This window comes from Calonectris borealis, chromosome 2 (genome assembly GCF_964195595.1).
Source record: "Calonectris borealis chromosome 2, bCalBor7.hap1.2, whole genome shotgun sequence".
NCBI lineage: Eukaryota > Metazoa > Chordata > Aves > Procellariiformes > Procellariidae > Calonectris > Calonectris borealis.
Window position 1 is genome coordinate 147,848,850 of NC_134313.1, and position 14,557 is coordinate 147,863,406.

The window sequence follows — 14,557 nt, forward strand, 5'->3', positions numbered from 1 at the left end:
TGTTGCTTTAAGTGGAGTTTTCTGAGCCTTTACAAGGCTTGTGAGTTACTATCTGAAGGAAACAGAAATGCTTCCTAAGGATACAGATAAGAGGTAAAATTATCACAGCCCATAAAAAGCCTTGTTTGATAGCAAGGGTGTGTAAGGACAGTGGAGTAAGCAAAAGATGTACTTGTAGGAGTGTTTGCCATGAGGTCTCTGCACCCAGGGAGCCTACAGGATGGCTCATCCTTGCCCCTGCCCACAGGTTGGTGTAAGGTTCCACCTCTGCCTTAAGCTCACTGAGTGAAGGGAGGTACAGGAATAGCAAGCAGGACTTATTAAGGAGCAAGAAGGAGCTAAAGGGACTGCAGCACTGGCATTGCCTGGTGTGTTTACACACACTTGTGTTCCAAGGCACAGCTGTGACCCTTCTCCACCATCCAGATCAGAAGGAGGGCAGAGATGGGTGTTTCAAATCAGCTGGATAAAGCATCCTCTGAAGACACCTCTCTGTCTTGCCACGGGCTACAGAGTTAGGCAACCAGCTTTGGCATCTAACTTTCAGATGACTAAAATTAGCTAAGACGAGTCTCACCGCTCCTGCATTAAACACGCCATTGAATTTTATGCAGTTATCCTTCTTCTGAACCTAAGTCAGGCTAACTAAGCTTACATTCTAGGAAAAGATTCTGCCTTTATTAAGAGACACTAAGAAAAGAAGATTTCATGTCTTCGGTAGCTAGTTTGTTCCAACTGTTACACATCCTCTGTCACAATCAAAAACTTGGAGGAATACTCTCTGTTTCTCATTAAATTTGTTTAGCTTTAATCTCTTATAATTATTTCTGTTACATACTAAACTGGACTTAGAAAAACTTTTATGAGCCTAATTCCCACTGAAATAGCTGTAAATAGCCTAAAAAATTGTCATCTAAATATCTGTGCAAGGGATTTCATTTATGTGTTTGTTTTTTCACAAGACCTTGGTTTTGGCCCTTACAGAGTTAATTAGATTTCACCAGCAGAATGATGAACAGAAAAACTTGATTGGATCTGCAAGATGTCAGGTCCAGTTCCCAGTAAGGTAGCTAGCTAAGGGAGCTAAGCTTTATCTTTTGCTTGGTGAAGATGATGGGGAGGGTTCACTGTGATATTGCTTGGACACTGCAGTGGTCAAAATTATCACAGACTGTTCCAGCCAACGATAATAGCTCTGCCTCCCTGCCTGTCTCTATGTGTTAGGAACAGTGAACTAGGGCAGTTAAGTTCCTAACTGAACTTAACAGGGCCTCGCCAGTGTGCGAAGGTCAAACAGTCTCTTAGTGGAATTAGAAAAAATTGGAATAAAATTCCCATCATATTTTTCAATACATATGTTTTTCCTATGAGTGCAGAGATGTTTACATACGGATATTTTCTGTGCAAAACTTTATAAGATCTTTGCAAAAGCTTACACCAGGAGATGTCCATCCCAGTTACCCAGATTTGGAAGGACAGAGAGACATCCAAGCTGTCAAGCTTTTGGGCTTAAATTTGAACCAGGGCCTGCCCTTTTTCCCCGCTAGCAAATGACTCACTGAGCAAATCTAAATGAAGTACCTCCAGTCTAGCCTTTCAAACACATTTGCTAAATATGTAAATGAAGTACCTCCTCTTAAAAGCATTGTATTTGTGTTAAGGGAACTGAAGAGAGGATATGAAAGTTTCTTGGGATTGATTGTCAATAGAAAGAAAATGTACTGACAAATCAGGAATTAATTCACCTAGTATCTGAAAAGATGTCCTTTGTTACTGATTTAGATAGAAATCACTTTCCCTCAGGCAAGGCCAGATAGTTCTATGCTCTCTTCATAATGGTGCTAATAGCTGTGGCAGAAGAAACACAGAATGTGACCTTAAGCCCTGACAGATAGGTAGAAAAGACCTTTCAAGTCATCCTTTCGGTAACCACTGCCATAGTCCAGTACACTAAGAGAGACCATGACCTCCAAAGTATGCACCCATTGTGGATTTGGTGCCATGATGGTTAGCTATTGAGCTGGCATTCAGCTTTCTGTAAATACTGTCCCATCTGCTCTCTTGTTTCTCCAGGAAAGCAAGTTAAGCGAGGAAGAATTTCTTTTATCTACTTTCACATTTGAGGAAAGGGAGAAATTAATTTAAAAAGGTGTGAGGAGCTTAACTTAAAGCTTCTGTTGTAAGCTGAAGATCCTCACTCTTCTCTTTCTCGGGTAAGAGCTATTGTGGGGATAAGTCATTCTTCTCCCACAGCTATGGGGAACGCAGGAAGGTTCTTGCATTCCAGGTAGAAAGACCGGGGGATTCTAAATTCCTTGAAGAAGGAAGGTGATAACCAATCAGTTTGATCAAGATAGGATCTGCAGTTATTTCCTGGTAACAGCAAACTGAATTATAAATTTCTCAATGTCGTGCCCAGTTTTAAAGATGTGACAACCGCATAGTACGACAGACACATGGCCAGCTGCACGGTAACAGCTCACAGTGCAATCCCTCTGCCTTATGCAGTGCAAATAAAATTCTGAGAGCAGATGAAGTTGGAAATGCAAGAATTTGCAAAGAGAAGTTAATTTTTTCCATGGTCTGCACTGTCCCTTCTTTTTAGTGGTAAGTCACTGAAGTGTTGTATGTCATATGAGCTTGATACATATTACTCTTCCCCAGATTAACGGAGAACGAATAACAATGAATTTTTAAGCTGGACACAGTGTACACCATCTACTGTTTGGCACCAAGAAAAACCTTTCATTGGGAAAGATGTGATAAATGCAGAGCATATCATGGAGACCTAAGAGATTTGGGCCAGTCCAGGAAAGCAGAAACAAAACTAGGAAAGGTGTTTAAAAATAATCTTGGGAAAGATTTCAGGAAAGATTCAGGACATGAATTTGAAAGGGAGTGATAGTGAGAAAAAGCAAAGTAAGCAGCATGCATGTGACCTGAACAGGAAGCAGTGAGATGTTATCTTCAAAGAAAGTGATAACAAAAAGGATTTGCATTTGGCCCATTTAATGTCATCATTTGTATTCTTAAATATCTGGTCAAATAAAAGATGCAGGGGTCTTTGTGTACAGAAAGAGATTTTTGTGTGCGTTACCTCCATGAATGTCTGGGCCCATAGCCGGGACCTGATTTTTAGCGCTGCACTCTTCCCTCTTTCCAGTTGTCCCACAGTGCAGGAAATTAGGATACACTTCACATTTGTACAGTTCTGTGTACAAAATAAAGGGAAATCATACCTATGCTTTAAAAATGTATATAATCACTTTCAAATGCTATAAATTAGTAAACCAAATCAATTTTCCCTTAAAGAGTTAAAAGTAGTCTAAAATCAGTAATTTCATCTAATATACATGAGATACTCCGTGAGTCATTGTGAGAACTATAAACCAAGGGGGAGATTCTTTTTGCACCACCAATGAATACAACCACCTACCTGTAGTAATGAAAACAAAAGTAATAATTTTCAACAACATCTAGTCTGAAGAACTCTTAAAATCTCCAGGTACTTATCAATCCTTTGAAGCATGTGCTTGTCTTTATCTATCAGTCATTTTTTGATTTCAACACGTTTTTTTTCTGTTCTCTATGCTTGAAGTCTCTATTTATGTTCCTAAATCTTTCTCCTAACTCTCCTGGTTTTCTTACCGATATTTACATTATAGCAGCCAGAACATTTGCTGAGATTCATTAGTTGCTCTACTTGAAACTTGTTGTCCATGAAATGTTCCTGATGAGCAGTGATTCTGGTTCATACACGGGGTTGAAGACAAAAGCCAAGCAATGCAACTCAAAACTATATACTCTGTTAAAGTCTGCCAGAAGAATGTCACAAAAAAGGTTAAAAGCTAACTGGAAGCCACTGAAGGGAATGAGCAGATTCTCATGGAGTAACCACAGAAATTATGTGGTTGGTTGGGGCGTAGAAAGGAAGAAAAGACCTCACAGAAAAATCATAGAATGGTTTGGGTTGGAAGGGACCTTAAAGATCATCTAGTTCCAACCCCACTGCCATGGGCAGGGATACCTTCCACTAGACCAGGTTGCTCAAAGCCCCATCCAAAGTGTATGTAAAAAGATGTATAGGTTTATACACACAAATGGGTTTTACCTGAAAAGTTTTGGTTTGATTCAGGAGGAAGGCTGAGGTTTTAATTGATTCATATTTTTATAACGAAGCAGAGAATCCTTCCCTTACAGATGCTTTACTGGCACTCATGACAGAGGGTCTTGTGACCTCGAAAGCAAAGCTAAGTTTTCACAAGTACATTCCCTCGGGAGAGTGAGAATGGCTGCACTACCAAAGCCCATACTTCAGAAAATGAGATGATGATGTATGTAACAGATCTGAAAACACCCTTAAGGAATCCTCTATTTTTATAGACAGCTTTTGCCACAAATCTCTATCTTATTACAGGTTAAATAGAAGCTGTATGCTTAATCACTGTTTTCTAAATCTGCCTGAAAATGAAACTGTAAACCCTGGAACTTGCAACGATAAACCTTGTTTTAAAATTAATATTTCAAAGTATCTGTTTATTTAGCTTTTCATATTTAAACATCCTCCAACCAGACTTATTTACCTTGCAGAAAGGAGGAGAGCTGTTTTCATTAATCATAGTGGCCAAAAACACATATTAACAAAATAAATCATTAGTATGCAAAAAAGTCTACTGTTGGCTGACATTTTAGGACTTGAACACATATTTCTATTTTTCTTAGTAATGCATTTAGCCTGTAGTGATTTTCAGAACACTGTAACATCAGAACTAATGGAAGAGAAACCAAATGTTTAGTAAACAGTATAAATAGAATAAGAGGTTCTCAGAACGTTTTTCCTCTATGTGAAAATGCTTTGATGAAAATGAAATTAACTTGAAAGTTCTGACAAAAAAAAACCCCAAATTTTTACAAAGAATTACCTTTGGCTAGTCAGTCATTTTCTGGAGCAACATTCACTTTCCATGTATACTTCAAATGTGTAAACAACAATTAAATTTTTCTGGATCTGTAGTATGCAATGCTGAAGGCACACAGAATTGAGACACCTTTCTAACTGAACAAATGACATATTGCTTTTCTATGCCCATCCTGAAAAACTCCTGCTATATATATCCAATAGTAAGCACTGTACCCAATCCTATCCTAATTTGTGCTTATCAAAAGCATATTATACTAGAAGACTGCTCATCACAGTGCCAATTTTATATTACTAAGTATTCAGCTAAATACTGTCTACATCAAGCAGCTGAAAAATCTCTGCTTCGTATTTTAAGATGCAGACACAGTACATACTTAAGAACTTTTGTTAACCACTTTCAGCTGCTGTAGTAATTTCTATGTTGGCAGCATATGAGACTAATCACTGAGAAAGATAACTGATAATTAAGGTATTACTGAAAAATGGATTAAGTGTTTTGTGGTATTGACTGGTATGTCTTCGAAAGCCCAGGCATTTTTCCTTCAGCCCCAGTGGAATCAGATTCTTCCCAGGGTATTAGGTTGATGAAAGAATTACATAGGAATCAACAGTGATTATTGTTTAAAATGGGTTCATCTGCGATTTTGTTCTGAATAACATTATGGTATTCATTACTTTCAGATTCTATCTTCTTCCTGTTACAAAAATTGCCAAATTAACTTTCAGAAGCAGCACAACTATTCTATTACTCCATAATATTTAGGTCTGTGAGGTTCTTTTCTTCCTACCAAATTATAGTGATGTCAAGGAATTCAAACATGGGCTTGCAGTAAACAGCTTAATAAGAAACTGGACAGCATGAAAGAAACTCTGCCCAAGGTTCATAAGAATAAATGGAAAGCACTGACTGCATGAATCCCACGACTGACCTGAAGGTCACTAAGTCTGAACACAGCCTCTAGGCAAGGGAAGCTGATACCTACAATGCTGAAGTATGCTAAGGATGGGACATTGAATGCAGGAATGGAAAAACCCACGACCTTCTGGAAATATAGCCAAGTCCAAATACTCAGGTACCAGACTGACTAATCAGAACTATTTTCCTGAGAGAGAGATCTTTGCTCTTGCTCCAGCATTGTCTGGGATGTTAAAAATGAAGTGATGTGTCCCATTTGCCTTGCATGTGGTACTGTAAAGGGAAAGAATCTTACCTTTCCATGTGTATATAAGTAGTTATTGGGGGGAACAAATATGCTCTAAAGTATTTGTGTGTCAGAACAGTTACCTTACATGAAAATGTTAATTTTAAGCGTGAGCTACTCTTTATGAAAGAGCCAGAATGCTAGGAGTCAAGTTAACAAGAAGAGACCTACATTTCAAAAGTCAGAATCTGAAATTTATTTCGTGGAAGAGGGGTCCATTCTCTAAACCTGTGCTGAAATTCCCTGTGATGTGTGCTACTGCATGACCACAGAGGTTTGTCTGCAAACAGCCAGGAGTAAGACAGCCAGGAATTTGGCATGCATAATCTTTAATGCAAAAATCTGTCAAACAAAATCGCTAACCTGTGGCATGGTGATAGGTAATAAACAGTATTTTAAACTGAAAGGTTGAAAATCACTTAGAACAGTATTTAAAAGTCTGTAAATAAATTGCAGTCAAGCCAAAGGCCATCTTGATATACTGCATGCATAGTCCCAGTTTATAGTTTTCAGATAGCTCACCAGTATTTTTGCAGAGTTTTTCCTGTGAGGTTCTGCCACTGTGACATCCCTTCTCCTGATGTAATGAGAAACAGTGGAATTATATAAAAAAGCAGCAAGTTCAGGAGTGTCTTGTGGAATAGCAAACTGCAAAGAGAAAAAATATGAATGGTAATGACATACTCATACAATGATTTTAACAGATTTGTTCCCTTCTCAGAGGTCTTGAATTTTGGATTAACACTGTTTTTCAATTTAACAGTACAGCCATGAACCATGAGTACATCCCATTTTGTCTTCAATTAGGAGCATGATTAGTAATAGCACAGCAAGATATTGTCCAGTTATAGGAATTACAGTAGATAAGAATTTTTTCTGCTTTTTACTGGTGTCAATTTCATTGCTGTACTTAATTTTGTTAGACTCTTGGGGCCAGATTCTGATCTCTACAACAGGATAAATTCAAAGTTGCTGCACTGAAATCTGTTCATTAGTTCAGATCAGAATCTGAACTAATGCCTATTGAAATATAATGACTTTACCAGCTTTAGAAAGTAAAAGAGAAAAAAAAGGAAATCTGAATTCTAGCAAAACATCCTGATCATTATTTGTTACAGATTTCTTTTGGTAAGAACTCAACTTTGTATAATGCAACAGTTTGTTCATTTTTAATCTCATATTAAAATGCATCTCACAGATTTTTATTCTCTGATTAAAACCTATTTTTATTGTTGTTTCTAATTTCTACACAGAGCATTTATGGCTTCTTTCAAGAAGCCTCAGATCATGCCTGGAAACCCAACTGCTACAGAGGGAAAGATAAATTCTAATGTATGACAATCCAATCATGTAAAATCGCAATAAAATATATGTGGAAGTTTTTAATAAGATCTCAACAGGAACTCACCTAATCATAGACAAGATTATTCTTTAAGGGCCTCAGATTATAAAAAGCTATATCAGATCCATCTTATCAGTTCCTTTAACCTCTGAACACAAAATATCTTAAACAAATTCCTAAAGAAAATGTTTGTAATTGTAAGAAATGTTGTAGTACTAAAGGGAAGAGAATAGCTCCAAACACACAAAACATTCCACATACAAATGCTGTGTGCTAGATTTGGAAAATTTGTACCATTCATCTGATTAAAATTGTGAGGCTAAAGAAGGAACTATTTTGACATTGTCTCAGATCTTTAGTCAAAAGCATCCTGCAAAGTGGAAGATACTATGATTTATTAACTGATGAAAACCGCTTAAGCAAAAAAAAAGATTTTTTTTTTCTGTTGCTTAATTAGGTTAACATTGTCTTTTTGCAATAAGGGAACAGTTAAATAGCTAGTAAATCTCTCCCTCTCAATGTGATAACATGTGGGAATTCTCTTTCCAGGATTCTTTCCCCAGCATATATAGGCTTCATTAATGATGACAAATTGAAAGAACCACAATATAATGACATGCCTTTGAAGAAGCCCTCAGTATATGATCACAACTGATACATATGTAGATCCATTTCAATACTAGATGATTTTTACATTTACTTATTTTTTTCATAGATCCTAGAGTGTTAGCATTTTCAGTAGTGAATTATTACAGCAAAGGTTCGAAAACAGCCCTCTGTGATTCAGAGAAAACATACATGTCTCCTGCAACAATTTAAAAGCAGCATTTCTCCAGTGGCCTACGTGTTCAGGTTAAAGATATTATTTTATCCTTCTTGAGCCAGTAGCATGGAATTGTACAACTCCGTCTCTGTAGCTATTTTACATGCGACATATTTAGCACACCATACTTTATTTTAAATGGATTCTCACTCCCTCCCTTTAACTACAATGGACTGTCTTGGTTTCCCCACCAGGGAAAACTGTATTGCTTTCTTCTCCCAAGCCTTGTCACCTTGAGCAGATTTCCAGATTTCTCCAGTCCTTTACTTCTCATTTCAAAACCCGGTTTAGCTTTCCCCTTTTTCTAGCCAGGCAATACCCTCTGCTGCAATGTGTAACTCCTCCAGAAATGTTCTGGAAGAGGACTTTGTGTAAAAGCTGTAAAGGTCTCAGTGACCACTCAAGAGCAATGCATTGGATGGTATTATTTTGTCTCCAGATCAGGACTTACACACAGTAATAACGGCTCTGCAACATGAGCAGACACTGCCTCTGGAGGAGGTTAGCTCCTGCCACCCATGTCAGTGGATTTTAGCTGCTATTTCGCTATTCCCTGACAGACTTATGGTACTACAGTGCTCAGCTACTGAAAATGTGCCATGTGTGTCACCCTGTATCGCCCACCATAGTTGGAAACCACTGCCTGTACCGCTGGTATTTATAGGCACTGACTCCATAAAACTACTTTTTGCTAGCAGTCTGGTGAAACAAAAAAACAACTCGTCAGGAATATTGGCTCAGGCCAAAGGTCCATCTAGCTGAGCCCTCTTCTCATCAACGCTGCCTTTAAACCGATGTGGAAGGAAGAATAAGAACAGGGCATGCATACTCAATGATCTCTCCTAATAACTTTCAGCTTCCAAATGTTTTCAGCTCAGGGACTTCCTGATCTGCATGAAGTTTTTGTTCATTTATTAATCTTCACTGGACTTCTCTTTTGTGAATTTGTCCAGTTGCCTCTTAAAACTACTTCTTTTGGCACAAGTTCCAGACATCTAATACCTGTTCGCATGAACCACCACTTCCTTTTGCTTGTTTTGAAACTGGGTCTACAGGCTTCATTTGATGCTCCAATCCTGCGCAGTGAACACATTGCATTCCTGTGCAGGAATAGGCAGAGAGCAGTCAATCCCCACTCACGCTTTTCCCGCCACTTCTGATCTTGCGGATCATATTTGTGCATAGTCACCTCCTTTCTAGATTGAAGCATCCTAGCGTACTGAGTTCTTCTGCAAAGGAATCTGTTCCATATCTTTGATCAGTCCTTTTGCTCCTTTTTACATCTTTTGCAAGATTCATAACTTTATTATCCCTTCACGTCCCTCACCACCTTCAGAGAAAGATAAGCTACAGAAAAGGAAAAGTCCCTAAATAAGTCTTCCCATGTGTGCATAGGTTTGATTTATCTTTGTGGAAGAAACAACAAAGCACAAAGACAAGAAGTTCAGCAATGGGGAGGAAGATACTGCTTTAACTGAAACTGAACAATTTAAGTAATTTTAACAGGGAAATGCCCAAGCACCCTAAGAGAGCTAGGTTCTGAAATCTAAGAGGAGCCAGGCATAAAACGTCCTTAGCCTTATTTGGAAATTTGAGCCAGGCATCCTGCTGTTTATACAAAACCTGAAGGAAGCTGTCTCTCTATCGTCTTCCCATCTGAAGCAACAGATAAGCATTACATATTTGAAACCTGATTTGTGTATTCATGCCGTTCAGTGCTTTGAAAAACTAAAATAAGGAAAGGATGTTTAAAATCTTGCAATAATGATTGTGCAACTAAAGCCATATTCTGCTAAGACAGATGGACCATTATTTCATTATTACAGGAAGTTTTCACACAAGCCTCACAAGAATTTAATCTTGTTTATGTAACAGATGTAATCATTATCAAGTAGGAGAGGAAGAGCAAACTCAAAAAACTAAAAAAAAAAAAAAATCATCAAAAAATATATTGTCTGAAAATGTCGTTAAGAACTGTGGCACTATTCCACCCAGGAGTTCTGCCCTCCTGACAGTAACGCTCCCATCTCAGCTTCTTAATTGAAACTTAAAACAGAACACAGTGGCTAGGGAGGAGGGATGCTGAACTCCTTTCATGCACTTGCAACCTGATCTGACCAGTGGCTTTGAGACGCTAGGCTTGCAAATAGAAATGTAGCAGCTCAGCTTCTTGCTCCTCACCACTTTTGAAAAACAGGTGGAAATGGGGTGGAAAAGATTAATAGAAAAAAATCTGTTTCTAAACTTGCTGTGTTTTGGGTACAAAATGGAAACATTTTCTAACTTCAGTTCTCTATCCCTCATTTTCTTTTTCTTCTTGTAGAGAAAATAAATAAAAGGGTGGAATCCTAACCCCTCTCTGGCTTCCTGGGTGAAACACAAAAATCTAGCCATAATGTATTTGGTATACATGAGTTTTTCTATATCCTTGTAAGTATATGTTCTAGTTCTGTCTCTTTAAGCTAAAGACTTGTCTTGTAGCTCCTGGGTTGTGAGCAATCCCCTTCACTAGAAAGATGTCTCCACTTTCATCCACTGTACTGAACTCAAACCCCTTCTGGTATGCGGAAGATGTACAGCACTTTTAGCATTTGGAACGCAGCTCTCCCCACAAGATGTTTAACAGGCTACTGGTTAAACTCGAGAAGTGTTGTTTACTCCAGAAGTGTCTGGAATCAGTTATGCTTAATAAATTGGATACCTTGTTTTTGATGGGATAATATGTAGAGCTGTGTTTTGCTAAATCTTCTGACTTTGAGCCAAACCAAGCTCTTTTGGGGGGATCTGCCATCACAAACATAGATCTTAAAACAGGCTTTTAGACACTGGCATATCAACACTTTACGGAGGAGGCTGCTACTAGGCTTCTCTTTGTTAGTGTTTCCGCCAAACTCGGAGATCTCCAGCTCTGCTATAAAAGAAGAACCATGTCCATGGAAGGGGAAGCAATTTGAATGGCAAACAATACCTAGGAGTAACACTTACGAAAAAATTGGTAGGGGAATTTTTTCCTTTCTGCTGGTATGATTAAAATAATTGTAGAATCATTTCCAAGTAGAAAAATAAAAAACCTGTCATGTTGCTGACAAAGTTGTAACTTTTATGAGTTAATATTGATTAAGCCATAAAATAATTGTGGACTATATGAATCCTTTTATCAAGTGGCAATACATGAAAACTTCAATTTCTGGAGTACGTTCCATGCAGAATTCCAGTTGATAGTTTCACTTTATAGGACATTCAAAGTATGTTCTTTAAAAAATTAAAATCATTAGCACTTTAAGACAAGTAAAAAATACATAGGTTTCTAAAATCACTCCCATTTTACAGATTATACTGTCTCATACTATGTTGAACTTAACCATGATATAAAATATAGCATATGATATTAAAAATATGTGTCTTATCATATACCTGGTGCAAGGAAATAGCCCCTGGCAACAAAACATGCTGAGGACTGACCGGCTAAGAAGCAGCTACGCAGAAAAAGACCTGGCTTAAACTGCACATGAGCCAGCAGTGTGCCCTGTCAGCAGCGAGGGCCAACAGCATCCTGGGCTGTATGAACAGGAGCAAAGGCAGTATACTGAGGAAGTGATTACTGCCCTCTGCTTAGCACTCATTAGACCACATGTAGATACAACATCCATTTTCGGAGCCTCTGCAGAAGACAGAGATCAATATACTGGAATGAGTTCAGTGGAGGGCCCCCAGGGATGCTCAGGGCTGGAGCACTTGTCCTGCAGGGAGAGGCTGAGGGACCAGTGCTTGTTCAGCCCAGAGATGAGGAAGCTTTGGGGGGATCGAAGCTGTCAGGGGGAGAAGGTTATCATAAAAATGGAGCCAGGCTTTTCACAGAGTTGCATGGTGGGATGATGACAGGTAACGGGCACAAGTTGAAAGAAGAGAGGTTCAGACTGGACGTAGGGGAAAACCTTTTCCCTGTAAGGACAATCAAGAAGCAGCAGAATTTGCCTAGACAGGTTTTGCAGTCTCTGTCCTTGTACGTTTTAAAGACCACACTGGATAAAGCCCTGAATAACCTAGTCTGATCTCACAGCTGACCCTGTTTGAGCAGGATGTTGGATCTGATTACTCCCGAGTACTCCAACCTGAATTAGCCTATGATCCTAAAAAAAACAAATCACCATACAAATTAGCTGTAAATTATTTGTACTGGAACCAAAACCAAAAACTGTGTTACACCCTTTAAAAATACTTAATGCTACAATACCTGGTGGCTGTCTGCTGTCTATTTAATAAACAGCTCTGAGAAGTTCATGTCTTTCAATTTAATGATATTGCATTATTGGGCTATAAAGGATTTTCCCCACTGCTAACAGGTTCAGATGTAAGACCTTTTGATAAACAAACCAGTGCTAGGTTGTATCAGACTCAACTGAAGAACTATGTGCGTTGCTTGACATAACAAAGGTTTATGTCACCTTTGGGAGTTCATCTGCTAAGCACTGCTGTACAGATGACTTTCAGAATTAATGTACTCCTTAGGACACAAGAATTTTCAGGGTTCCATGAGAACTAAAAAACTTTGTGTCATCTATTCAAAGCCATGTTAAAAATGACCCTTAAGGAAAACCCTGCAAATTTCTATTAAAAAAATTATCTTGTATCTAATGCTGCATTACTGAATCAAAATACAAGTTTCTTCTGATAAGAAGAGGACAGAAACCAAACACATACCATGTGACACAACTGTCACACTAGAAACATTATAGACTATAATATGTATCTTGCTTCTTACCCAGGAAAACAATCTCAGAGTCATTGTGAAAAATTCCCCAAAAGCTCCATCCGATTGTGAAGCATAGGCAGAAAAATCTCAAGCAAAATGCAGACAGGGATGGAAATAAAAGGGGCTGACTTACCTTTATTTGCATTGTGTTAATAGGAGAGCTCGTTTGACAGTGCAGTGGTCCATGTGTCTGAATATGAAGAATATAAAGAAGAAATTCTTCTCGACTGGACACAGGCCAACCGACATGGAGAACTGTATTGTTGACGGCACTTGGTCCAATATTGTGCAGCTGTCAAACAAGTATCATCAGTACTTTCCAAGGCAGTAAATAACAACAAAGAACACAGCAACCACCACTTAGACATTTTCAAATTCTTAGTGTCCACAGCCTTGAAATACTTTGGGAAAGATGTATAGATTATTAGTATCATTTTATTGATGGAGAATCTGTGGCAGGCAGGTGAAAAGGACCTCTCCATGTTAGTCACAAAGCCAGTGGCAAATCTGAGAGAACAACCTTTTTTGTCTGAGTCTGCATTCAAGAAATCCATCACCTTTCCCATTTTTTCCTACATATGAAAGAGCTGAAATTACCTAAAAAAGTATAAAAAACCCAAACCAAAACACACTAGCAAAATACACTATACAAATACATACAATGAACCTTAACAGAACATACTTGAAAATAGTAGCTGAAACTTCAGGACACAGAAGAATCACATTTCAGGATGCAGGAATAGAAGGTATAGCAGAGCTTAAACTAGTTTTTGTGGTTAAGAACTCTATTTTCAACAGTTCTTAGTGCAAATTTCTCCAAAAGAAAAAAAGGAACTAGTTTTTCTAAAGTAACATCCCAGGCCATTATTATTTTCTGGGAAAATGAGTAAAGATAGAAATAATAGAAATTTAAAAAACTGGGCTATCAAAGTAGTTTTCTTATATCAGTTTACAATTTGAAAATATCTGATGACCACAGGAAATGGAATGATAGCTAAAGAAGCAGAAGAGTAAAGCATGGAGCTTTACTCAAAAGTTTCTACAGATGTGAGAACCTCCTATTTTTTTAAACGTGTAGAATTTTTGTGACTGATGAGCTTTATTTAGAACCAAATAAAACCCACTTTCAATCTTACAGCTTCTTAAGTGAAGGGTTTTTGGGTGGGTGTTTGGCCTTTTTTATGCTTTGCTGATATCAATAAACGATGAAAGCAGTTTCTTTAATCATTGTAACTAATCACTGTAACTATTTTAATACATTTGAAGTCACATATATAGTTCCACAAACAGCCCAAATGCTTGAGACAGGAAGATTTGTTAGATTTTTCAGTTTAGAGAAATGTGTTAAGATGAGGAATTCACAAATAATATTTTGTATTTTACAGTCTGATTCATTATAGTTTAGTATGTCACGCAAATTGTAATCTTACACTGCTGATTAAGCTCAGTTGCTTATACTTTCTTGAGTGCTAGTTTGTGAATTATAACCATATGTGAAGCACTCTGTTTTACCCCC

The 14,557-nt window shown here is 38.0% G+C and overlaps 1 protein-coding gene across 1 annotated transcript in view; it reads right to left on the minus strand.

The window, feature by feature from the left end:
• The window catches only part of ITGA8 (integrin subunit alpha 8), a 113,718-nt gene that overhangs the window by 19,955 nt on the left and 79,206 nt on the right, over positions 1-14,557 (minus strand). Inside the window, exons 25-27 of the mRNA XM_075143847.1 lie at positions 13,175-13,333; positions 6,646-6,771; positions 3,098-3,211 (exon numbers count right to left, since the gene is read on the minus strand). Coding sequence (XP_074999948.1) covers positions 3,098-3,211; positions 6,646-6,771; positions 13,175-13,333 — 399 coding nt within the window. The remainder of the gene's footprint in view (positions 1-3,097; positions 3,212-6,645; positions 6,772-13,174; positions 13,334-14,557) is intronic.